Source organism: Gymnoscopelus braueri (assembly GCF_963280865.1).
Source record: "Gymnoscopelus braueri genome assembly, chromosome: 8".
Classification (NCBI taxonomy): Eukaryota; Metazoa; Chordata; class Actinopteri; order Myctophiformes; family Myctophidae; genus Gymnoscopelus; species Gymnoscopelus braueri.
The window spans coordinates 52,641,512-52,669,441 of record NC_137609.1 but is presented as its reverse complement, the minus strand read 5'-3'; the positions used below and the strand labels follow the sequence as shown (position 1 = coordinate 52,669,441).

The following is a 27,930-nucleotide window of genomic DNA, read 5'->3' as shown; positions in this document are numbered from 1 at the left end:
CCAATAATGTTGTACTTTAATTAATAGCCATACCTACCCTGGGTAAATATAATGGTTTAATTTTGAATACAGGACTTATTTCTGCATTGTGGCATTTCTACTTTTACTTATGTAAAACATGAGTACTTGTTCCACCACTAGTAGTAGGTGAAATAGTGAGCTGTAGGAGGGTGAATTTCCTCAACGATAAACCCATCAAACTTCATGTTGGTGTAGCGTGGGAACTCATTGTTCAGTCATAACTTCATCATCCAGCAAGGAAACACAGTATACAAAATTAATCACCAATGCTGGAGAGGAATTAAGAACATTTTACTCAATTGTATCAATAGGAGAGCAGGGAGACCAAATACAACCATCCCAAATGTATAAGTTATATTGTTTTAGCATACTCTATACAGATTGGACAAAATGACTTGTTCACTTAAAAAACTAAAGTGTCAAAGCTTACACAGCTTCAGTCTGCTCATCCTCACCACAGGTACTGCTTCTGCACTACGCACAACAAAGGTGTGAAAATGAAACCATTACTGGGGCTAAAACGTGTGTTAAAAAAACACTGCTCAAGTCTTGTCTTGTCTTGTCTTGTCTTGTCTTGTCTGTCTGTCTGTCTGTCTGTCTGTCTGTCTGTCTGTCTGCCTGCCTCCCTCCCTCCCTGGGCCTGAAGTAAAATAATAGTTTTACTCTTATGTGGGCCTACACAATATGAAACAATAAACAAAACTTTGACCAAAAAAGCTTTAGGAAGCCCATCGATGCATCATCTATTTACATTGAATTTAATTTGCATGTGTTTATGATGTATTTATGTCCATGAGAAATGCGTGCTATCTTTTGTTATGTGTAGCTGTTGATATTTTATGAAGGCAAAAAAAAAGGACAAAAAATGCGCGAGTGGGAGGGGGGGGGGCATCCGAGAAAGCTTGCCTGGAGCGGCAATTCTGCACCGGCAGTTTCAGAATGAACCACTTATTACCATACAGAACCAATGAACACTTTATAGTATACAACTCAATGAAAGAAAGAAAGAAAGAAAAAATACAGAAAGAAAGAAAGTTAAACCCTTTGCACCACTGCAAACAGGGAAATGTAGTTTCACAACAGGAAAGTTCAAAGCTGTGCTGTGTGAGTGTCAGGTCAGGTTTTACTCATGTCGCGCACAGAAGAACACTGGAAAAAAGAGAAAGAAATCCCAAGAGTCACCTAAAGGAAAAAACAATGAGTGAATTTGATGTTATCTAAACGATCAACCCACCCGCTTTCCACCTCACATACTATATAATAAGTCCATCACAGGTTAGAAGGTACATACAGCAACAGCTTCACTCTTCAACAACACTGCTGAACATAAAGCTGACCAGGCCCTGACACCTGACAATGGAGCATCTTTTCACCATTCTGCTTGGGATCTTTACCCTCTCAGCTGGCCTTCAAGCTAACCCTATAGCTAACCCTATATCTAACTTCAAACCTGAATTAATAGGGAAGATCATATGTGTAAGTTATATCGTTTTGGTTTGGTTTTGTTGTTTTTCCCCCATCTGCATTTTAAACTAATTTAGTTTTAATTGTAACCAATAATCTGCTTTCTTCCACACAAACAGGATTCAGTATTCTACACTCCCAATACCACCACTCCCGACATGACGGTAAGAGTTATTATCTGTAATTAGGTCGATTTTAATGCAATAGAACCACCGTATTGTAAAGAAGGAACAGTATGATAATTACCTGTTCATGACACTGAAAGTAAATCTAGTTCCACACACACATGAGTTACAGAACACCGCAATGGTCTATTGTTCACGTTGGGTGAAGTTTGGTCAAAACAGCAAACATAATGCCCAAGGAAAATTAAACGATGCATCTAATAAGTAATGTATTTTTTATATACATTCCCAGTTTAGCAGACCAGCCCTATGAGCTGTATGATGCACTTACTCGTATCAGCAAGTTATTTGTTCATTATACTTTTACAAAACCACATACAAAAGGAAGTGTAGTACAGGAAACGACAGCCTGGCATGTGTTTCTGTTTCATACGACTGCAACTCAGAGAAACAGTGTGAAACCCACAAGCTCACCTTCATTCAGTCAAAGTACAGAAGAACACAACTGTCTCTGTTCTGTTCACAGGAATCCTGTGTATACCGGTGTTTTGGCGCTGAACTGAACACCGTAAAGAGTGACTGTAACATCACTGAGGGACAACGTTTCCACATCAACCTGACAAAGGACTACTTGAGCAAAATACAAAATGTAAGTATTTAATATAAACATTTAATGCCAAAGAATTAAGAATACAGAGTGAACCCTGAACCGGCGGGACAATTACCACAATGCATTGCACACACATCCAGTGACGTGCCGACCTTAAAATGCTCCTGTTCCACCATGTTAGACGTTGATAAGGTGTAACTTTAGGTATAACTTATTTTTTATAATGACGTTTTACAAATAAGGTTAAAACTAGTTATGTTTAGGCATCAGGATGGTTGATTTTATTTGGTGATATCACATAAAAAGAGCACAATAGCACTTTCCCGACATACAGTCATAGCATCACTGAGGATAAAAACATAATAAAGATTGTTAAGTTGTGGTATGTGGTTAAAATAGTTCTGTTAGGCAGTAGTTGGAGATTGCTTAGTTGAGGTACAGTATGGAGGTTTGTCATTTAGGATGGAGTAAACATCTGGGATGGGGTTAGCAGCTGAGATTGAATGACTCTGATTCCTGGAGTTAAAGCTTATATGAAGTGTTATGGTACCAATCAGGAGACACCTTAAAAAATAACTAACTTATAGAAATGTATTTAGTGAGACTATCAAGAGTTCATCATTTGCTGGAAATAATGGAATTATTCTTCTCTACAGGGAACAACCAACTCCACAGACTGTCCCTGTGAGAAATGGCCACAACATCCTGTACAACAGTTTCTAATCAAACTTAAAGAGGTTGTTGTAACGTTGAGCGAGAAGAACAACTCGTAGTTATGGAACCCCAGCAGGTGTTTGATTACAAGCTGTGGTTGGAGGGACTAGGGTCATGGTAGTAGTCAGTAGACACATGTGTTCCTCTGCAATGCTCACCCCTTATTCTTGGTATATTGCTGTGAAACCTATGTTTATTTATTTATTTATCGTACTATATGAAATTAAATGAAATTAAATGTAAATTAAACCTTGTATCTCCACATTTCAACTTTTGAAAAATGCTTTTCTGTGAATTAATGCCCAAGTCATCATACAAGAGTGTCGCGCAGAAGTATTGAAAATAGCATTATCTACTACAAGATCACCGCATGTCGCAATGCGGTGTGATTTGAGCTTGTAGATCCGCTAAAATATTCTAAGTTCTATGTTTTGGACATACAAGGTTTCCATCCGACAGCAACATAATGTTTATATCAGTTTAATAATAATATTTATTGTCAATATATTTATTGTCTGTGTGGTATTGTTTATGCCCTGAACTTACAACTTGGTAATAAAACAGTATGTTAAGCAGTGTAAACAGTGTGTATTTCTATGCTTGCATGTGAGCTCCAGACTGACTGCATGGGATTCAAACCTCTCAGTCACTTACATGTTCATCTATGTACTCAGAGGTAATACAGTGTAGCTAGTCTGATGACCAGCTATCATGGTTTAGTGTTAGGTTATAAATTAATCTACCCAGCAACACATTACGAAGTCATAAAAATCAGCCCCACCTTTACCAGCTTCAACATTAAAGTGATGAGCATGCATTACTAATTACAATACAAGAATATGATTGTGAAATGGAACATTTGCATAATGACTTATTTTATGTTTGGCACTGTAAGCATACCTTTGTACTTTTAGCCATGAAGTAAAACATGCAATACAGGACTATTACGTGTAAAAGTCAGAGTTCTGTGTCGTAATGTTTCTACATTTACTTAAGTAAAACTTAAGTAACTTAATTAAGTGATTACTTGTTGGTGAATTAGGGAGCTGTAGTTAATTTCCTCAACGATAAACCCAGCAAACTTCATGTTGGTGTAGCGTGGAAAATAAACTCATTGTTCAGTCATAACTTCATCACCCACCAGGGAAACATAATCAAATAATCGCAAACGTGGTCTACTGATGTCATGTTTACCTCAGCAAATGGTAAATTATTTATCCAAAGCGCGTTCACACACCGACAGCAAACAGGAAACCACGCAAGGCACCAAACCTGCTCATCAGGAGCAGTTCATGTGAGCTGGTGGAAAAGTAGATTCTGGGCAGTGGTAGCCACGGGGTCATCCCTATGTTCCCCGGGTTCTATGTTCCCCACTAAGGTTAGGGTTAGGGTTAGGTTTAGGTTAGGTCCTATATTCCCCGCTCTCCCTAGGAAAGCGGGGAACATAGGACCCGGGGAACATAGGTACGGTCCCGTAGCCACTGTACCCTCAAAAGTGCTATTGTAATATTTTTTTCTTTTTTTTCTATATTTCTATTTTTGCCTACACGTTTTACCTTTTTTATATTCTTAGATTTGCCTATAAGTCTATTCTTCTCCCTTCAGGGCTGGCGCGTGGGCGGGTGGGCATTCTGTTAGGGTTTGTTTTGTTTTGTTGTATTTTGTTTTTGCGTTTTCTGTACTGTGTTTCAGGCATGTTACTGTATGTCTTGTATTATAAAATGGGGAAAAAACTCAATTAAAAAACAAAATTAAAAAAAGACATAAAGCACAAAACAATTTGTGTGCCTATTATGCGATTTGTGAACGGAGCCCCCGACACTAGTGCTGTTTCCTAAACAATTAACACACAATTTGAAATGACGACGTTTTAGTAATATTATTCCTGCTGTTCTACATACTGCCAACCAGTGAAGAAATCACAGACTGAGGCTTTAAACCTTTGCTTTTATGTAATATCCGAGACCATTAGGGTTTTATGGAAAATGCAAACATATTGCTAGTTTGACCACTTCAAATGAAATGCTCTAATCTTTAAAAGGAAATAAACCGAAAATAGCATAATAGTCGCAGACACATGGAGAGCTTGTAGATCGGCTATTTTCGCTGTGCAACATGCTTCCATAGAGGACAGATAAGGTAGAAAGGTCAACAATACAAATGAAGCTAGTTTTTTTAATTAATTTATTTTGAATGAGCGGCCCCCACCAAATCTACTAATCTACCGGAACTACTTCATATTCATCAGAACCGGACCATAACTCTGACCACGGGACTCGGGCAATCAATTCATACCTTTGCAACCACTACATTAATGGTAAGTATTTTCTACACAAAATACAAAAAAAAAATTGTTCCATGTGTACGCTCTCAGAGTTACAGACCCACAAGGGTCCAATTGTTCCTAAACTATCATTTAGCTGGGGACCCCCTGGAACTAACCCTTTAAATACACTTCCAGCTGGGTTGCCCAGGTGGAATCAGTCTCTCAATCAGGGCCACACAGAGGGGGGAGGGGGTGAGCGGGAGCAGTTGGGTCAAAACCATAGACGTAAAAAATATGGACGAAGGCAACGTGACGTCACCCATCGGTTTCTACACACCGTAAATTAAGCCGATTGTTCAGGAACGTACAATCTTTAATATATACCATTGGGCACGGCGGAACTTAAACGCTATTGCTTGAGACCAGACATGTGACAAGGGAACCGGAAAACAATCCCCAACGAATGCTATTGGTTGGGTAACGGAATCTGCGTCATGAATCCGGTCCCGGGTGAGTCTGAAGGAACTGATGATGGAAAATAAACAGAGCAGCGCGATCAAAGTAAAAAGTAAAAACTCTGGATTTCTCGTTCTGGCACTGAGGGCATTCAGAAAAAACTCGGGATAACTCGGGGCTTGGCACTGAGAGAGTTAAGGAAAGAAAATCTAGTCTAAAGTTCGTCAAAAACCCATCCGCTTACAATGAGAGAATATTCTTTCTGACACCTGCAGGGGTAAAACAGCATCATAGAGTACGGCCTCATTGTAAATATGTCAGGCTGGCCCCTTGGGTCACAACAGGCCAATGACGGGCAGGGCAGCCAGAACGGGCAGATCGTGACAGTTTTTGCTACTTTTCAGCGACACTCTAGTGCAGCGCTACTCAACCCGCGGCCCGATCGCAGCGTCTTGGCGGCCCCCTCATGGTCCAAAAAAAAAAAAAAAAAAGTTTTTTTTTTTTTTTTTTTTTAAGCACAGGATAAAAATATACATTTCCGTTCAAATTTATGGGTTGATAAAACATTTTTCAAAAACAAACAGACAGACATACATACAGGTGCGTCAATTGTTACAGGTAATACATAGTTTTCTATGCATTTCGGGTTTTTGGGGGGGTTTGACCCCCAAGTTTTTCCGGTCGCGCGGCTTTGCCGCGCGCCCAGGATAGGTGTCTGCCACTGGACATACACACAACACAAAATAAACTGGTACAGTGAAAATAATATGATGTCAAAATGTACATTTTCTTGTGTGTTTATGGCGGCCCCTTGGACTTTTGGTATTTTGCTGAGTGGCCCCTGAGCCATCTTAAAGGAGCATTTCACCCCTGGAAGAAACTGCAATCACTCAATGGTAATAGTATTTGTAGTAGATAACAGTAGCACAATTTAAAATTTGCACCCTATGGCCAGAAAAATAATGAAATCTGTGTGTTTGACTAGGGTTTGACTGGACTGCTGCATTACTACAATGACCATAATGCTTTGGTGCCTTGTGGCAGGGGAGGTTCCATGTGGGTGTGATCTCCAACAATAACATCCAAACAGCATGCCAGTGTCGCCATGTCTGCTTATTATAAGCGGCTTCTTTCTAAAATGTAGTTGATATTTGGGCTTGTTTCCAAATGTTTTGATTGTTGTTTAAACCAGTGGTTCTCAAACATGTTCATGTATTTTTCCACAGACCCCCATCTGAAATTATAATTTGTGCCAGGGAGCCCCTAACAAATATGTGTCAAAAATATTCCACATTTTCCCCTTATATGTTTGTATTTGTATGTTTTGTATGTTCGGTTTGTTTGTTAGTAATGTGCTAGTCTTTTCTTTTTTTGTGTATGTTTGTTTTCATGTTCTGAAAAATCCAATAAAAAGTTAAATGAAAAAAAAAAAAAGAATCCACATTTTGCACTTTTTCCCCCTCAAGATTTTTTTGTAAATAGCAGATCTACAAGCTCACAATGGGTCGCGAAGCGTTGTGAGCTTGTAGATCGGCAATTTTCAAATATATAATATCCCATGTCTAGGTAAAGTGCTCTTGGCCTAGTTATCTTATTTTGGGCTTGTTTTCATAGACCTGGCTGCTTATTTCTCTCACAATATCTGGCAACACTGGCTGTACTCGCGCACGTTCATCTAGTTACATATATGTCCAAGGATTCGTTAGTGATGTCATATCACTGGGACATCCTTGGTATCTTTCTGATGTTCTACTTCCGTGTCGCATAGTATTGACATCACTGTCGAATCCTTGGTATTATGATCCTAGCCTTTGCGACGGTGTTTGTTTACCAGCGCTGCCACTCCACGCTGTATTTTTTTTTCAAGCTTGCGCTTATGAAACACTACACAGGATTATTATTTCATGTCAACATTCTAGTACAACTATCAGAAGATAACTCAGGTAAAGTAATGCCTCACTCTGCAAGGGGGTTTGCCCGCTGGCCGCAGCTAATGGGAGTGGCCGAGTGGCGAAAGAAGGTTGAACAAAGTGTTACGGGGGCTGTCGTTTGGAGCTGGTCTGACTGAGACGCGTCAAGACAACATGTAGTGCGGAAAGGAATGAGACATATCTCTCATGACGCAAATAACGTCACGAAGAATGCGAAGATTACTAGATATCTAAAAACACAGATTATTCACACAAAAAAACCCAGGATCTTGTTTCTTGACTCCTAAACTTCATTAAAAGACCGAAAACTTCCTCCAGGGGTGAAATGCTCCTTTAAGTTGAGTAGCCCTGCTCTAGTGCAACAAAGTAGGGCATTCATTCAGAGAAGAACATAACAAATTGAAATATGGAGATTATGAGGTTTCTACTAGACCGCGATGATATTATTCATATAGTCACCTCAATACTAGTCTTGCATAGCCAGACTTTCAGAGATCTCCGCCTAGACGGAGCTATCGAAACGTCTGGCTGCACGAGACTATACCTCAGTACAGGTTGTGTGGTTGTGACCTACATCCACAGCTGGTCCTGACAGAGAACACACACACACTAACTAACACACACCCACACACACACACACCATGTGTGTCACCACATCATAATAGATGTATATCCTGAAGCACTAATTAGAGACAATATATAGTTGTGCAGAACCTTGTATCACCGTATTTCATCGTCCTGTTTCTCTTTCATAAATGAATGGCTTATTTTATGACAGTGTTGTGTCGCGATGACCGTTATTATCGGACGATATTAGCATAAAATAATGATATCGGAAAATATCGGTATCGGTACAAAAAAAAGAAGAAAACGCCTGTTAATGTTCAACAAGGCAATTATGCTTCTGCTCTGTCAAATAGGCCAACATCTAATCTAAGATTAGTGAGACTCATTCAAATGACCACCAGTGAGTCCTGGGACTCACTTCATTGAAAACCAACATCACTGTATTATATTAGATTTAGTAGATATTGTATTGATATTATAGCTATTTTATTTGATTAGATATGTGATGTTGTTACCTGGCAATTAGTTGACTTTTGGTGAAAAAGCCCGAATATATCGGTATCGGTTGATATCGGTATCGGATATTAGGAGTTGGACAATATCGGTATATCGGATATCGGTAAAAAAGTCTATATCGAACATCCCTAGTGTTGTGTAAACATAGCAAATAAAGAGCAGATCTACATGCCTCATCATGGCACTGACTCCTTGGTACTCCACTACCAGGTTCCAGTGATGTCTGCCTCCTGGTAGTCTCGCGTTGTCAGACTGTTGCCTCCCACAATTTTCAAATGTTTCCGGTCATACAGTCTGGGACTCGGAAGCTCTGATCATGATTAGAATTAGCTCCATAAAGAACCTCTCACTCCGCTATACAGCTCCGAGATGAGGTTCTATGTCGTTACCTTCCAGAATCGGGTGAACGTCCGCCAAGGCTCCGCTGTTTACCCTTTTGTATACATTGTATCCCAAAACTAATGGTAGATTCCAAACCACACGGATGTTTAAGGTTTGGTTCGGAGCATAATATTTTAGGTCCGGAGCGAAACTACCCGTTTAAATTGCTTATTTAGTCAGCCTGTGGCCATGTTTCCCATTCAACCCGGAAAACCCCCCTACGTCCGCTGCCAGTACTGCTCCCGGTTTGGCTACAATGGGAAACATGGCCACAGGCTGACTAAATAAGCGATTTAAACGGGTAGTTTCGCTCCGGACCTAAAATATTATGCTCTGAACCAAACCTTAAACATCCGTGTGGTTTGGAATCTACCATTAGTTTTGGGATACGATGTATACAAAAGGGTAAACAGCGGAGCCTTGGCGGACGTTCACCCGATTCTGGATGAGAACGACATAGAACCTCATCTCGGAGCTGTATAGCGGAGTGAGAGGTTCTTTATGGAGCTAGATTAGAATATAAGCCGGATGTGAAGCCTCCTCCGCACTTCCGTTTCGTCTTTACAGTCGCGCAAATTTATCCTAATATAAATACAAATCATCTAAGTATATTTAGCTTGCTGCTTAGCAGAAATGGAAATTAAATAATAAAATGTAAAGATATTTAAAAATATATTTTCGTGAACGGAAGTGCCAGCTTCCTCTCTCGGATTTCGGGAGTTGTAGTTCCAGACTCTACATAGCATTCAGAGATTGTGGAATAGTTGTCTGGCTACGCGAGACTAGCCTCCTGGTGGTCCTCAGGACCAGGCTCTGAACCTGGGGCGACAATGTCCTCCCTCTGGAATGCACCCCCCAAACCATATCAGAGACGCCCCCTCCCTCCCTCCCTTCAAAACCGCCCTGAAAACCTTGCCTTCCCCAAACAATAAAACAGTAAAACAAGAGTTGTTCTCAACTCTTTGTTTTCCTGTTTCTATTATTGTACTTAGCCCCTTTGTGAGGGTACCTACCCTAGGAGACAAGGGGAGAACATTCAAACTCCACACAGAGTGGGCCCTTTCGCCAACCCCACCTAGGGTATGGGCACTGATGACGCGGAGGAGAAGACACGCCCCCCAGCGCCCCCGGCGGGAATCGAACCCAGGACCTTCTTTCTACCTGTGAGGCGACAGCACTACCGACTGCGCCACCGTGCCCCCCTGAAATGTATTATTAACACATTTTATGCATTATAATCTGTATAGTTATAAGGAGGCAAATGTCCTTGAATCATTTTTTATTTGTATTTAGTTTATTTATTTCAAAGTGTAATAACAGGATGCATGTTCCATCACAATCCATGAAACAACGAGAAATAACAGATTGAGTTGCTATTTGGCTGAATGTAAAAAAAACCACATATATTTTGTTTACAGAAAATAAACAGAAAATAAACAAAACCTTATTCATCCACAAGAGGGAACAGGCTCTATGCACAGCAGCCATTATGGAGAGAAATTGGGCCTCTTCTTACTTCCTTCACAGGTGTTACTAATGATACTAATGAAGGCTCTTGTTCCATTCCGGTCAAACAGAGTCAGGGTGCTGATATTGTGTCATGTTGGCTCACTGGAAACACTCTGCTACACCAGTGGGTCTCAAAGTGTGGCCCAGGGACCCTAATGGTTCCTTGAGGGGGTTCCAAATGGCCCCTTAACACATTCCACGCCAGAGTTTAATATCATAATGTACTCACCAGTGCCAGCGATTTATTGTTCTTTTTTTCACGTCGCCACAGACCTCGCTAAATACCTTAAAATTGCGCGTTCAACTGTTTGTAGACACACAGGGTAGCTGTGTGAGTTGCCCAGAGAAGACCGTTTCGATCGGCGATCGGCCATTTTGAAGTAGTCACCGTTTATGTTAAACGGCGTTCAGCGAGGAGAAAAACAACAACCGAGAAAATGGAGGATTAGTGGGAGCTTTAGAACGGAGGCGGGTGGGAACGAAAATCTCCGGATACGGATATTTCCGTTTCCGGTGGTGCTACAATGAAATGTGTCGTGGCGAACGAGGCCTACAATGAAATGTGAACCTGCGAGGAAAAAAAATAAAAAAATACCACTTCGCGTAGATCTACGCGACTGGCACGCTGCGCAATTATTTAGGTTTGCGTAGATCTACGCGATTGGCACGCAATGTGTTAAGAAGGTGTGTATCTCCGAGAGTGCTACACTAAATGGAACAGAGCCTTCATTAGCATCATTGGTAACACCTTTGAAGGAAGTAAGGAAGAGGCCCAATTTCTTTCCAATATGGCTGCTGCGCACAGAGCCTTTTGGATGGTTATAGGATAGCAGTAGCATAAAAGGCACAGGTCAGACCACAGTCTGGAATGAATGATTTGGTCCAAATAAAGACACACGTTATTCAAGTAAAAGACGGCACCTTGTGAGTGAGTGAGTGGGTGTGGTCACAAATCAACGTGTCACACGTCACACTTTTGGCTGACTTGGGACGCCCTCGGGACGATGGTCTGAGGACAAAATAACAAAACATTGTTTTCACTGACAATAAGCAATTAAAGTAACTCACACACAGTCACATGCTGACGGGCAGACTAACAATTAAATCAGCCGTGGCCGCAGTGGTTCTCAACCAGTGGTCCGGGGACCACCAGTGGTCCTCAAGGGGGTTCCAGGTGGTCCCCAGCTAAATGATGGAGAGTTGGTAAACAAATGAACTCTAATATTAGATCTTTAACTATTGAGAGCGTAAAAGGAAACCAAATGGACCCTTACGGGTCCATTTGGTTTCATTTTACGCTCTCAAGAGTTACATTATTGCTAAACATCTGCATTACTTAATTTACAAGAAGTCACACAATTAGAGAATGTGGAAGAATTGTTATTTTTGTTCAAGGTTTGCCTGTTGTCTCTCCTATTGGTACAAACATCAACACAACATGGAGGGAATTGTGGACAAAATCTTACGCAACGACAACAAAATATTCTAAGTCTTGGGTCTGAGAGTCTAAATGTCATCAAATGGTGGTTCTGTGGCTCAAATGCCCAATACATAATGGACCTTGATATGAAACGGGTTGAAAACCACTGACCCATAGGGTTTCATTCCCCTTTAAAGGGATCCCTGGCTAATGAGCCTTATAGGCCTAGTTCTAATGTTGAAAATGAGTGGTATTTCCCTTTAATACATTATAATTGCCCTCTATAACAAAAAATACCTTAAATATTTGATTTATTTTAGAAATAGTTCATCTTTCACTCAAGGGGAACATGTGTGGCCCATTCCTGCATGTGCTACTAAAACATGTTTAAAATATAGTTTTAATGCTCATATTAACAGTAGGAAGTGTTAAGTTGGTGTTTATTAGCACATGCATTCCATAGATTCCATAGGGCTGGGCTTAAATCAACTTGCGAGTTCATCTTTTACTCATCAACTTGGGTAAAAGATTAACTATTTCTAAAATAAATCAAATATTTGACGCGTTTTAAATTTAAAGCAAATGTTACACAGGGCAATTATAATGTAATAAGGCATATAAAGTTTATTTGCCCTTTAAAAGAACTCGAGTGTTTACCTGAGATGTCGACGTCTTCTTGCTTCCAGATGGTTTTGCCGTCGGTCGTCTTGACTTCAAACGTTGCGTTGTCTGCATCGAAATCGATGAACACCTCGAACGTGGCATGGTAGTTTGGTCCGTAGTTCATGAAAAACCTAGCAAGCTGAAGAGAGAGATAGTTCGTATTAGTATGAGGCAGCAGTGGCCTAAACGTTAGAGGAGCGAGTTTGTAACCGAAAGGTTCTGGGTTCCATTACCCGGACGTGCGGGGCGGGAGAGGTGAATGGCCACCATGTATCCCTCCTCAAACACTGCCCTTGAGCAAGGCACTGAACTCCCAATTGCTCAGTGCCCAACAGTATAAGACTGTGGTTGTAGTGGGCAGTTCCCAGGTATTAATGATGTGTGTGTGTGTGTGTGTGTGTGTGTGTGTGTGTGTGTGTGTGTGTGTGTGTGTGTGTGTGTGTGTGAGAGGTAGGGTAGGTGATAGTTTTTGGTGAAAACAAACGTCTTGACCAACAAAAGAGTGAAGTACTATATTGTGATAGTACTCATTGCTATAGTGTTTGTTCAGTAACATGTGCCTCCCCGTCTCTCCAGCTCTTTAATAAACAGAAAAAGAAAAAAAAATCAGCCTATCAGGAAAAGACTACCCATTTATCATCTTACATTTTATAGTGTTCCAGTTCCAAATCACTTCTACTTTCCCCTGTTTAATCTGTATTCTGTGCAAGTTCTCTCTCCTGATTGGATGGAATAGGTATCCTGACCTGAAAATGCATTTTCTGTTTACTAAGCAATGATTACTATGAGAATATAGAGCTAATAGGGGGGTAATGATACAGTAGTTGTATCGATTTTGAATTCCAACGGTACAGCTACATGGATATGTAAACAGCAACACATCGTATCGTGTGACTTTGTATCGTATCGTTTTGCAATACTAAGAACTTGTGTCACGTCAAGACAAGAAAGAGGAGTTTAATTACTTTTCCAGTCCATGTCGCTACACTTTGTCTATCAATAAATGTGCGAGCTTGTCCATAATGTGTTCAAATACAATTGAATTGTTTTCATAAAAGCTGTATCGTGTTTTAACATTGAATCATATCGTATCGCTGTGAATGAACGAATGTCGTCCATGTATCATTTCATCAACCATGTTGCGTTATCGTATCGCTGTTAAAATGGATGGTTACATCCCTACTATTTAACGATGCAACACGTTGTGAGCTTGTAGATCTGCTATTTTCAAATGGTCGAAATATATATAGGGCTGAAGTGGTTAATGTGTGGTTTGTGATAATAATCTAAATCTACAAAGTAACTAGTACCTAAAGCCGTCAAATAATTGTAGTGGAGTAAAAGTATAATATTTGCCACTGAGATGTAGTGGAGTAGAAGTAAAAGTACTGAAAATGGGAAATACTCCAGTAAAGTAAAACATCCTCAAAAGTGTACTTAAAGGGTAAGACCACTTTGGTAGAGGTTTGGGTTGTGTATTTACCTTGCCATGGTGTAACTCCAAAGGTGGACAACAAATCAAAAATAATTGCTCCATTGTTTAGAAATTGATAATTCAAAATATGCTCCTCATTGACTTACATTGTACGCTGAAACAGCTCTCAAAGTCACTCTTTTAGCACATAAACTAACACAAACAAAGCTGATTCAGAGAATAAAGAACATCACCTAACCCAGTTCTGTTTGTTTTTTTAATACAAAATGTCAACTTCCTGTTAATTTTACTATTTGAAGATCCGGATCCGCGGATCCAGTCCGGGTTTTCTTCTAAATAAAAATAGCAAAATCAACAGGAAGCTAACATTTTTATTTAAAAAAAAAAGTAAAAAAGTGTTGGTATCAAAATGTGCTTACCAAAAGTAAAAGTACCCAAAAGGTTTGAAAATAGCCGATCTACAAGCTCACAACGCGTCGCGATGCGACGCGTTGTGAGCTTGTAGATCGTCTATTTTCAAATAGCCTATGTTTAAAATAGGGCTAAAGTGGTTAATGTATGTTTTATAATGTAATCATTTATATCTGCAAAGTAACTAAAGTTTTCAAATAATTGCAGTGGAGTAAAAGTGCAATATTTGCCTCTGAGATGTAGTGGAGTAGAAGTAAAAAATATTGAAAATTGGAAATACTCCAGTAAAGTAAAGTACCTCAACATTGTACCTAAGTACAGTACTTGAGTAAATGTACTTGGCTACTTTACACCAGTTGGATTACAGGTCTATGGTTGTACCTCAGGCTGCAGTCTGTGTGGGTTGCAGAGCAGACTGTACTGGTTGTCTCTGGTGAGAACACAGTGGCAGTTGGGTCTCTTTATGTGGACGTCGTTCTCGTGCTGGGCTTCCAACTGAAATCACAAAACCACACGACACAACGTTTCACACACACACCACTGATTAATCACCTTTAGACCGAGAAATAATGTATGATTTTTTATTTTTTTATTTGGCTATTCAAAAATAGCAGATATACAAGCTCATAGCTCATAGCTCATAGCGCGGCACTGAGTGCCGCGCTATGAGCTTGTAGATCTGTCATTTTTGAAAAATCGTGAAAAAGTGTGCAAATCTTTGAATATATATATATATATATATATGTAAAGTAAAGCAAATAGTTGTAACTCAAATCTTTGCATCTGGGGATTCTAAAAACGTATGTTTCTATATCAGTGGTTCTCAAACTCTTTCATGTCAAGGACCCCCAAAATGATATGTATTTGGCCGCGGACCCCCATTTCAAAATATGTTGTTCCAGGGACCCCCGCCCCTAGAAGCAAAGATCTGAGTTACAAATGTTCCCTTTAAAAATATATTTTTATTCAAATATTTGCACAAATGTTCGAGATTTTTCAAAAATAGCAGATCTACAAGCTATTCATAAATAGCAGATCTACAAGCTCATAGCGCGGCACAGAGTGCTGCGCTATGAGCTTGTAGATCTGCTATTTATGAATAGCCAAAGAAATCAAAAAAAATTACACAGGTGCGTTCCCGGTCTTAATAGATTAATCACCTTTTTTTCCATTTCAAGGCCCCCCCCAGTTTAGATATCATCACTGTCTTGTTAATACTTTACATTGGTTAAAGGAATATTTCACTTTCAAACATGTTTGGGGTCATTTTAACATCTACTCAGGTGTTTGTGAACACCACAGACAGTTTTTATTTGATATTAATTTTATCAGACACCCCCCTTTCCTATACAAACCCATCATAACTTCAAAATCCATTTTAACCATGTTGGATTCAATGAAAACACCCGTCCTTGGCAAGTGACTGATATTGGCCTTCTAATGTGCGTGCTTTTTCAATTACTTTTTTCATTATTTTCTTTTTCTATTTGTGGAAAAATGACAAAATTTATAAATATGAATGATAATAATAATAAAATAAATTGAAAAAGTAATTGAAAAATAAAACATGGCCCCGTCACGTATTAGAAGGCAAATATCAGTCACCAGAACCAAAGACCTGCATTTTAAATGGGTCTAACATGGTTATAATGGAGTTTGACATCACAATGGGTTTATGTAGGAAGGGGACATGTCTGATCAAATAAATATGAAATATCTAAATACTGAATCAATCAACTTAAAAACTGCCTGGGGTGTCACACAAAAGCCTGAGTAGACGTTGAAATGACCCCACACATGTCTGAAAGTGAAATATCGATTCACATATTTAAGAAACGGTTTGTGGTGGGTCGGAACGGGTAATATGGCCAGATTATCGTGTGGTGCGAGAGGGTTTCACAGATGAAAATGTAAACCTCCCGATCTGCTCACAGGTGATCGGGTCCGCCCTGATATCAACACACACGTGTTTTATAAAATAAAATAATATAAGAGGCAGAGATGTTATAAATAGCTGATCTACAAGCTCACAACGCCTTCCAACACGAGGCGTTGTGAGATTGTAGATCAGCTATTTTCACAATATTAATCCGTGGAACTGAGTCAAACTAAATGGAATGCCTCAACTCCTACGATTCCAAGTGCTTGTCAGGGTGGGGGATCCCCCGGTTCAAATATGATTATGCTCTATAGGAATCGTTACAGGGAACCGTTAAGGAATTGGATCGTTAAGAAACCGGAATCGTTGAAATCCTGAAGGATCCCAATCCTAGTCTCATGCACGTGATCGCGTGAGAAGAGAGCACGCGAGGTCCTGCGTTGCTCAGCTAGTGAGGCATGATAATCGTTGAGTGATATAGGCCATTATTTTTTTAATATTTCGTTGCTGTATGTTTAACTCATTCAGTGCCCGGCTTATTTACGGCAGTTTGGCTCTGAGTGCCACAGCCAAAATTCATTGTAAAAAAAAAAGTGCTTAGGAGCCAAGATACAGCCTTTTTTCAGTAAGAAGTTAAACAAAGAGTGAATGGAGCAGAATATTTTCAAATCATCATATCTTGGGTTCTGAACATTTTTACCAGATACCAGAGATTTAAAGAAGGCATCAAAAGGGACTAATGCATATCAAACAGGGGGGTCCTTGAAATTCACAAGGTCGAGAACCATAGACATATTCTGCAACCGGCAACCACAGATGACACGTTTTTACCTCTGTGATGGGGATGTTGGACGGCAGGACGAAGACGCTCATGACGAACCTCCTCCTGGGCGGGCGGAGGTACAGCAGGATCTGACCGTTGACGGGTTTGGAGAAGAAGGGGACGTTGGACACCAGGCCGAAGGTCATCAGGTTGGTCACGTTCACGATCACGTGGGTCTTGGTCACCTTGAGAGGCTTCACGATGTTCAAGCCCTCGTCCGTGATCTGGGCCACGGTCAGCTCAGCGTCGCCTGTGTCAAAAAGGTCGTAGAAAGAATCACACGTTTAACCCATTGAGATCACTTTAGATTTCTTTGGGCTATTCAAAAATAGCAGATCTACAAGCTCATAGCGCGGCACCGAGTGCCGCGCTATGAGCTTGTAGATCTGCTATTTTTACTTTTTTTTCAAAAAACTGTTAGGATTTAGAAGACATTTTGTAGAATCCGTCTCAGGTCTTTAATGGGTTAAAACTTTACAGTAAACAAGAAAGAAGGAAACAAATTGTGTCGCTCCGATAAAAACTAAGAAAAGCTGCCGATACCGCCTAGAACAGTGGTTCTCAAACTTTTCACGTCCATACCCCGAAAATGATATGTATTTGGCCGCAGACCCCTCCATCTCAAAATATTTTGTTCCAGGGATCCCCAGAAGCAAAGGTTTGAGTCACAAATGTTCGCTTTGAAAAAATATATATATATATTCAAAGATTTGCAAACATTGTTTCAAAAATCTACAAGCTCATAATGCGGCACTCGGTGCAGTGCAGCGCTATGAGCTTGTAGATCTGCCATTTTTGATTGATTGATTGATTGAAATTTGTATTAGGCAAAAATAATGTAAAACAACACAGTTACATTCGTAATACTTTTGTCTAAAAGGTCCGTCCAAAAAAGTCCTTGCGGACTTGTTTCCGTTGAGGTCCTTGGTATTCATTTCATAGACATATATACCGTAGTAGCAACCAAACAGTTCAATATCAACAAAAAATATATATATATACAGAGAAAAAAAAATATATATATATATATATATATATATATATACAAAAAAAGGGTAGCGGTAACAATTATTAAAGGGATAGTTCACCCCCAAAATTATTTTTTTTACCTATTCAATTAGTCACCATGGAGACTTGAATCCATGGATATTTTTTGGGTTTTTGTCTCATTCCTAAGACAATAATTTGATGACCGGCAGCGGTTCTAGTAGGAGACACAAAGAGTCTCCTTTGTGTCTCCTACCGGAACCGCTGCCTACCGGTCCGCTGGTCATCAAATTGTTGTCTTAGGAATGAGACAAAAACTAAAAAAATATCCATGAATTCAAGTCTCCATGGGGTGACTAATCCATAGAAAAACATACATTATTTATTCAGTGGTTCTCAAAATGTTTAATTTGAAGGACCGCGAGAGTGTACGCATGGAACCAAGTCCATTTGGTTCCATATGTACACTGGGACCCAGAGAGTCCCTGGACCCCACTTTGAGAACCACTAACCTAGATTCCTTTTGAATTACACACTGGTACCGGGTTGGTACTTGGTATCGACCGATATGCAAGTTATCGGTATAGGGAAGGAAAAAAAAAGGTCTCTATAGAAAGAAAGACATTCTCTCTTTTTATTCCTAAACCATATCAAACCATGTTTTCAATGGTAAAGGCGGTTACACACCGGCGAATATGCGAATATACGCAAAATTCGGACTCGTTCCGAATAATTAAAAGACGCTTTTTTCGCTTCGCCTTTTCGCCTTTTCACTCCATGTAAGCTTGCATTGACTTTATAAGGTTTTTAAAAAAAGCTTATTATTCGCATGAAAAAATCGCCCCGGTGTGTAAGGACCTTAAGACTTCAGAGACTGATCAAATAATAAATAGTTGTTGGTTGGAAACCTTGTATGTACAAAAACAAACATTACTTTTCAAGAAATGTAAAAAAAATAACCTGTGTTCCAATGGACACCTTGTAGTTATTTAGTCACATGCTCTTGTTAATACTTTACTAGCCTCGATCTCCAGGCTTTTATTGTTTAGTTTTGCTAAAAAATAAAAGCCTGGCCCAGCGCGTCGGTGTACTCGGTATGAGGAAGTGTTTAATTTCCCAACCAACCAGAGTGCAGTGGGCGTCGCTCGTAATGTTGTGTTAACGGGGCGGGGGTTGACGGACAGATCGGTGAACCAATGGGATCAGGCGCAATCTCTCACCGGCTCTATACACCCGCCCCTCTATACACGAAATCAGGAGCGTTGGGGCAGCCTAATACTTTACAATAAACGCTCCAATCAATCAGTACCCCATTTATCAGCTCCAATTTTAAGCGTTCGTGCTCGTGTTCAAATGTAGCCTGCTCATTATTTTTTGCTTCACTTCTAATCTCACTTGTTTATCCTGTATCTCTTGGATAAAAATGCTACCTCGGCCTGAAAATGTATTCTCTGTTCACCGAAGAGAGGGGAGACCCCTGTTACTGAACAAAACACTCTGTAGTAATAATGACTACGGGAATATAGAGCCATTTATGACTTATATTAACTCTCTCAGTGCCACGCCCCGAGATATCCCGAGTTTTTCCCGAGTACCCTCAGTGCCAGCACGAGAAATCCCGAGTTTTTACTTTTGACTGTGGTTCTATTCTGTTTATTTTTCATGATTACTTTCGCTTCCTGACTCCTTCAGACTCATTGGGTTCCGGTTTCATGACGCAGATTCCGTTTCCGGTTCTCATTTTTTTCCCGCGGTCATTTTTGGCCACAATAGGGAAAGTCACGGTTTTTCACACAGTATAAAAAACGAACGGAGAGGTCCACGTCTACTCTCTTTGGTCTGGGTGACGATCAGTCATCGTAGTCGTGTATCACATCGTAATTTAGCCCGATCAACGATTGTCAAAAATGTCAACATCCGGTTATGACCGGATATGACGTGAGCCTGTTTGGGAGGGGGCGAGTGAGCCAGCGAGATCATCAATGTGTCGATGTGTTGCTTTCTACTGGTAGAACTGTATTATGGGTTTAAAAACCCAATCAGATCATTTATTTGAATGAAAATTTACAAAATTAAAAAATACGCAAAACGCAAATTGCTGGCACTGGGGGAGTACTTTATGAAAATACTCTTGGCAGTGAAAGAGTTAACGCAATAAATATCCCTTACACCCCACATGGAACAAGGAAGTGGAACACGATTGGATAACGATAAGCCTCACCAACGTTAATCAGGGCGTGGGCCAGGTGCAGCTGGCTGATGACCTCCTCGGTGCACTCGATCTTAAACAGGAGTCCTGCGGGGGTCTTGCCCGTGGACTGCACCAGGCGGTCGTCCCAGTACACCGTCCTGTAGAAAAGCACGGAATAAAGCAGGGGTCATCGACAGGGGGTCCGGGGACCCCTAGAGCAGTGGTTCTCAAAACATTTTCATGTCAAGGACCCCCGAAATTGACACTTATTAGCCCGCGGACCCCCATTTGAAAAGCTACGCCAAGAGCTATGCATAAGAGAATATTTTTTACGGATCTAGCGGTGATTTTCAACTATTTTAATTTCAAGGACCCCCAGTTTGACATGCATTAGGCTACGGACCCCCATTTAATGACATTTCTATCTCTGGGACCCCAATTTATATTCTAAAATCAATGTTCATTTAACTCTGAGAGTGTACAAATGGAACCAAATGGACCCTACCTTACCTACCCTACCCAAACCTTCTTTTATCACCAACGCCACCGGGATGATATCGTTCGACTGGACCACGATTACACGTGGGAGTGATTTAATGCATTTTCCCTCGAGAAACGATCCCCTACTGCTTTCAAAACCTATCATGATACCGTCTAGGGATGCCACTGATTTTTCGAATTTTCGAATATTCGTTACAGTCTCCATAATCGAAAATGATTTTTAAAATTCGATTTTAATTATATATTTTTTTTATTATTATTTAAGATTTATTTTTTTTACTTTTTACTTTTGTATGCCTTAGTTTCAATCAAAATATATGCTAATACTAATAATAGTAATATTATAGTCTTAATAATTGTAAATGGCCACAGTTTGTTTTACTGTAAAGTGGAGGAAGCCAGCAGTCTGTGCAGACTCAGAGTGCTGCACAGACTGTGCCCTCGAATAATCGAAAAATATTCACCAGGGCTGTCCGAATTTCGAATTGACTCAAGGTCATATTGTGGCATCCCTAATACCGTCCCACATGAAACACTGCAGTGTTTGCAATGGCACCTGTATGAGTGACTTTTGCGAGTCAGAGTGACAAATAAATCCTCTCCAATCTCCGATTGGCAAAAATAGCAATTGTTCCGCTGCTTATTTTAATGCAAGAGAACGTAAGCATACGTTTATTACTGCTGGTCTTCCCTGTCAACAAATAATTAGATCCTACCTGTTACAGATACGTAGCGTAATCCACTTTCGATTTAAAACTCCATTGTCTTCCATTATTCCTGGGATTTCATATTTAGGACACAGATCACCTTCTATAACTTCACAGTGGTAAATCTGTGCTACATTAAGTCATAAATGAATGAGAGGCGGAACGGAGCACGACATACTTAATTGCACACTGGTGTTGCATGCCGTACATAGCAGATCTACAAGCTCACAACGCCTATTCGTGATGCGTCGTGAGCTTGCGTCGTAGATCTGCTATTTACTGTGCACGACACCGGCACACAACTGCGTACAGCTGGAGGCCAACGCGTGGGGGTGTCGGGTTACATTCAGCAGGTCATGGCGCGGCACTCTGCACTGCAGCTGATCTTTACGATAGATCGCTAGTGGGGTGGATGCTTTGTAGTTTGGAGATTTTGACTAGCAAGTATATGCTGCTTTTTGACGACTTCGGTCGCGTCATTCACACCGCGGCCATCGCTACACATACCCCCCACCGCCCTCATTATTTTTTTTGCATATCTGCACTGATCTCATAAATAGCCCCTAAGCTTGTAGATCTGCTATTTTCAAACAGTTTAGTACTTTTACTTTTGGTACTTTAAGTACATTTTGATACCAATACTTTTGTACTTTCACTCAAGTAAATTTTGAATTCCGGACTTTTACTTGTAGTACTTGAGCACTTCTACATTGCAGTATTGATACTTTTACTTAAGTAAAATTGTAATGGCGACAGCCCTACTTACCGGTAGTAAACGTCCGACTCCTTGGTGGTTTGAAACAGCAGGTCGGTCTTACTGCAGCGGAACAGGCCTGCCCCGGGGAACACCGACCTGGGACACAAAACGTAAACGTCATTCTTTTGAACGCCTTCCATTTTCTCACCAATTCATCGTCATTGGTTCCAGGTTGTAGGGATTCCGGGATCCTTTAGGATTTTAACGATTCCGGTTCCTTAACGTTCCCTTGAACCCATTAAGACTAAAAAACAGTTTCCTGAAAAACTCTTCTAAATTCTTCATGTCGAGGACCCCCAAAATGATATGTATTTGGCCGCGGACCCCATCTCTAAATATGTTGTTCCAGGGACCCCCCCAGAAGCAAATATTTGAGTTACAAATTTTCCCTTTCAAAATATACATATTCAAAGATTTGCCCACATTTTCAAGATAAAAAAAAAAAACAGATCTACAAGCTCATAGCGCGGCACCGAGTGCCGTGCTATGAGCTTGTAGATCTTCTATTTTCTTTGAAAAATCGTGAAAATGTGGGCAAATCTTTGAATATAATATATTCTTTTAAAGCGATTTCTTTTTTTACTCAAATCTTTGCTTCTGAGGGGTTCCTTGGAACAACATATTTAGAGATGGGGGTCCGCGGCCAAATACATATCATTTTGGGGGTCCTCGACATGAAAAAGGTTGTGCACCACTGATATAGAAACAAACATGTGTGTTTTAGAATACTGTTGGGATTTAGAAGACATTAACATTGTAGAATCCGCTTCAGGTCTTAATGGGTTCGAGGAATTTCACGGTATTGTTTTATAATTTAAAACCTTAAAAGAATTACGATTCTTCATTGTGATACAGATAAAAAGGTACATTAAGTATACTGTGTCGGTTCCATTGATCCAAGCCGGAACCCAATCGATTGATTGATTAATTAATGGTCATTAACTCTTTTCCTGCCATTGACGAGATTTCTCGTTTTTCTCTGCATGGCTCAGCCTGCCATCGACGAGAAAAACGAGATTCTTTTTTTTTTCTATTTCTATTTTTCATGTATCACAAAGGAAGCAGGAGATAACGCGATGCGAAGATTTTCTGCTTCAATGTTAAAAAATGAACAGAGACAAAATTCACATTTTTACCTATTTTTGCAATGTATTTTCAGATTGTGTATATACTCTGGCAGTTAAAGAGTTAAAATAAACAATTGCTCTGAACATGCACCCGGCCCACCCATCTGACCACTTAGCGACCGTTTTTTTTCTTCAGATTTTTAAGTGGTTCCTGATCCAGAAAAAAGGTTGAGAGCCAACAGGCTCATTAAGGACGACTAACCTGTAATGGGTGACTGAACGTTCATAGTGATAGGTGACTAACCTGTAATGGGTGACTGAACGTTCATAGTGATAGGTGACTAACCTGTAATGGGTGACTGAACGTTCATAGTGATAGGTGACTAACCTGTAATGGGTGACTGAACGTTCATAGTGATAGGTGACTAACCTGTAATGGGTGACTGATTGTTCATAGTGATAGGTGGGGTCAAAAAGGGTCTGAAAGACACAAAGCAGGTCAGCAGGTCAACACAAAAAATCTATCAATAACATTCCTGTTGTGTTGTTGTAGACGAGCTGGTTTTACTCACACCGTCCTGACTCACCTCTTCAGACGACACACTGTAGGAAAAACACACAAAAACACAAGAATTTGGGGTTAATTGCAGTGGTGGAAACATGTTTTACTTAAGTAAAAGTATCAATACTGCAATGTAGAAACACTCTGTTACAAGCGAAAGTCCGGAATTCAAAAGTAGTGGCATCAAAATGTACTTTAAAGTACCAAAAGTAAAAGTACTCATTATGCATAACGTCCCATTTCAAGTTTTCAAATGTATACAAATATTTTGAAAATAGCATTCAATAGATGAATATCATTCTATATTAACCCATTCAATCTGAGAACGCATCTCTGTCATTTTAAGATTTATTTGGCTATTCAAAAAGAGCAGATCTACAAGCTATGAGCTTGTAGATCTGCTATTTTAGAAAAATCATGACATTTTCGGCAAAATTAGATTTTTTTATTTTTTTTAAGTGGAAGTTTGTAACTCAAATCTTTTCTTCTGGGTGTCCCTGTAACTAAGTTATTTTCCAAATGTTCGCTTTAAGAAATACATGCTTTGCACATATTTTCACGATTTTTCAAAAAATTGCAGATCTACAAGCTCAGAGCGCGGCACTCGCAGTGATCTTACTTTTTGTCTGCTGATGCCTCCATGTTCTCCACACAATGACTCTCAGCTTCTGGACCTTAAAGACACAGAGCACAAACAATTTTAAAGTGTTAGTCATATAGCACTGGTTCTTCTCAATTTGGGGTCCGAGAACCCTTTAGTGGGTTCTAGGCGGTGACCCAGCTAAATGACTGACTGATAGTTACCAAAATGGACATTTGCAAGTCCTGAGAGTGTGCCAATGGAACCAAATGGACCCGTAAGGGTGGTTGGGTTGGGTTGGGGTCGCAGAGATAACAATGTTATCAAATGGGGGTCCTTAATTTAAAAATTAAATGGTTGAGAATCAAATGATATCCTCAATTAAGAGCTCAAAAATACAGCCAGAGGGGTGTGTCTTTCTGCAGGAAAACACACCTGCATAATTATATAGTGGCTGAATTATATAGTGGCTGATAGCTGGAAAAAATAAATAAATACATATGTATATATATATATATATATTTTTTTTTGTTATGTAGGCAAGTTACCTAGTATCCCTTTAATGAGGTTTGACAAAACATCTCAGTAGCAAGGGTTGTTAGATTATATGATGTAGTTTCACTGTGAGTCCAGTAGATGGTGCACATTGACCAGAATAACCACAACATGCAGCGAAGGAGTCATGTCGAGGAGCCCCCCAGATTATGTTTATTATTCATGTTTATTCATAAGGGAAGGTGTGTCAGCATTTTGTCAACATGCTTTGAAATCACAAGCTCACACAAAGGTTGTAAATCTGCTATTTTCTAATAGCTGAAAACATTAAAAGTGTGCAAACTCAAACTGTTCCTCATGTTGCTGCTAGGGACCCACTGGGACACCCTCAAGGACCCATGGGGGTCCCCAAACCACACTTTGAGAACCAGTTAATACAATGCAACTCATTATAAGCTAGTGTGCTGTTGTGTAGTTAAATGTGCAAGATCTGTAAACTGACACTAAATCACTAAATGAGTCACATCATGAAAGATTATTGAAGAAAGGGGGGGGGGAGAGTAAAAAGTGAAAGTGAAAGTATAGAGTTTTGCCTGCAAATCAAAATGGAGCCATTTTTCACCCAAGAGATCAAATAATAAAATATTTAATATATATATACGGTTCATTCAACCTGGACAACTGAGCAATTAAAGTATGACCGTTTAAAACCACATTAATATCCACCATACAGTCAACAGTTAGTATGCAGCAGTGGTGGAATGTAAGATTTACTTAAGTACAATATTGAGTTTTTTTTTTTTACTTTACTGGAGTATTTCCCAATTTTCAGTACTTTTACTTCTCTACAAGCGCACACGCTTGTAGATCTGCTATTTTCGAAAGATGTGTATACATTTTTGAAAACTTGTGAAACAGGACATTCTGCATAATGAGTACTTTTACTTTTGGTATTTTTAAGTACATTTTTATACCAATATACTTTCGTACTTTTACTCAAGTCAATTTTAAATTCCGGATTTTTACTTGTAAAACAGCATTTTTACATGGCAGTATTGATACTTTTACTTATAAACAAATTGAGTACTTTTTCCACCACTGCAAATAATGATAAAACTGTTGATTTTTTTTTTTTTTTTTTTTTTACTGTTCATTCAACCTGGAAAATCCATATAGTAGCAAGAAAGTATGATCGTTTAAAACCACATCAACAGTCAAACAGTTAGTAGTATCAAAGTTACATTTACTCTACAAAGTAATAGGCTACTTCCTATTTAAAGGGTGCATGAACATTCTTACCTGGTGAAGAATATTCAATTCGACAGTTTAAAGTCAAATACTGTGTGGTGATCCTTTGCCTGTATTACTTATAATAATTATTATAATTATTTTTAGAAGGGGTCGTTGTCTTGTTTGCAGCATCAGATGTTAAAGTAAAGTCGTTTTTAAACTTTTATTTTTCGCTGATAATAAAGGCTGCTTCCGCAAAGCGAGACGTTTGGGAGCAGATTCAGAAGGAGGAGGAGAAACCGCTTTGCAGTCCGGGCCCCGCCCCCTTTTCCAAAAATAGCAGATCTACAAGCTCACAACGCGTCGCGATGCGACGCCTTGTGAGCTTGTAGACCTGCTATTTTCGACGCGCGAGGCGGAGCCTTAGCCCTGAAAAACGTGACTGTCATGTTATGGCAGTCATGGCGCTACGCGTTCTTGTTTTTATTTTAAAACTACATTTACAATCAGTACATCTACATAAACGTTCACATTTTCAAATATAAAGTACTTATCCCACGGAAACGGATGTTATAAGTTAAAGCGCTTGGGTCTAAGTAACCGTATCATCCGTATTGTTCAATAAAAAGCTTTTTAATCCGATCGCAGGCCATTTTTTCCCCGAGTTGACTCGTGCTTTCAACTATGCGCCCCTATCTGTTGTACGGTGTATTGCACCCTAATACACTATTTAAAAAAAATAGAACATGGCCGCCAATCGGATTAAAAAGCTTTTTATTGAACAATACGGAAGATACGGGTACTTAGACCAATGCGCTTTGACTTGTTAATTCCGTGGCCGTGGGGTCAGCACTTTAAATTTGAAATGTAAACGTTTTTGTAGATGTACTGGTTGTAAATGTAAGCTTTTCAAAAAACAGGAACAAGTAGCGCCAGGTCTGCTATTTTCGACGCGCGAGGCGGAGCCCAGCCCAGGCTCTGAGCTGTAAACGTCTTCCTGCTGTGGAGGGGGGGGGGGAGGGTCCACTCTGCACAGCCTGCACATCCGGTCTAGAGCGGATACGGAAGTGGAATGTTTGTATTAGTAATGTGTGAGTGGAAATGGCCGGATACAGTAAGGCGGGTTCTAGACCTGATCTGATTCCTGAACAGTAAATAGAAACCAGGGTTTTCTACCGGGGCTTTAAAACAAGGAGTACATTGAAGAAGGAGAGGTCGCGCAGGACACGTTCTAATCTAGGCACAGGGCAAACAGGAGCAATAATCAGAGTGATGTAAAGTAAGTGTAAAGTAACTAAGTACATTTACTCAAGTATTGTACTTAAGTACAATTTTGAGGTATTTTTACTTTGCTGGAGTATTTCCAATTTTCAGTAATTGTACTTCTTACTCTAGCCTACGTACACCTCAGAGGAAAATGTACTTTTACTCCACTACAATTATTTGAAAACTTTAGTTACTAGTTACTTTGCAGATATAAATCATGATATACAACATACATTAACCACTTTAGTCCTATTATATACATAGGCTATTTCCAAACATTTTAGTATTTTTACTTTTGGTACTTTAACCCTTGCATTGGGTTAGAAACCTGCATACACTTTTGGTGTTAACGGGTCAAATCTGACCCGTGATCTAACTCAGCCCAAAATACTAAAA

General features: G+C 39.8%; 1 protein-coding gene across 4 annotated transcripts; it reads right to left on the bottom strand.

Annotated features, from left to right (window-relative positions):
* Nucleotides 1-10,326: 10,326 nt before the first annotated feature.
* LOC308091010 (uncharacterized protein) lies at nucleotides 10,327-26,534 on the bottom strand. Of its 4 annotated transcripts, none has more exons than XM_080436301.1 (10): nucleotides 26,338-26,534; nucleotides 24,583-24,637; nucleotides 23,974-24,004; nucleotides 23,832-23,881; nucleotides 22,344-22,430; nucleotides 20,400-20,527; nucleotides 17,200-17,441; nucleotides 14,871-14,984; nucleotides 12,638-12,782; nucleotides 10,327-11,569 (listed from the first exon to the last, which is right to left on the bottom strand). In XM_080436301.1, exons 2-10 carry the CDS (start codon nucleotides 24,603-24,605, stop codon nucleotides 11,529-11,531), a joined length of 861 nt encoding a protein of 286 aa, XP_080292427.1. In that variant the 5' UTR covers nucleotides 24,606-24,637; nucleotides 26,338-26,534; the 3' UTR covers nucleotides 10,327-11,528. The 4 variants fall into 4 exon arrangements, with proteins under 4 accessions (XP_080292427.1, XP_080292429.1, XP_080292428.1 ...); XM_080436303.1 differs by having other exon boundaries at nucleotides 23,989-24,004; XM_080436302.1 differs by having other exon boundaries at nucleotides 24,583-24,621.
* Nucleotides 26,535-27,930: the final 1,396 nt, after the last annotated feature.

Coding starts and splice junctions, on each gene's coding strand:
- LOC308091010 (XM_080436301.1), bottom strand. CDS start 24,605: ATGGAGGCATCAGCAGACAAAAA. Junction 22,431..23,831: donor CAATCAGTCACCCATTACAG/GTTAGTCACCTA, acceptor TTTGTGTCCCAG/GTCGGTGTTCCCCGGGGCAG. Junction 11,570..12,637: donor AGAAGACGTCGACATCTCAG/GTAAACACTCGA, acceptor TTTTGTCCTCAG/ACCATCGTCCCGAGGGCGTC.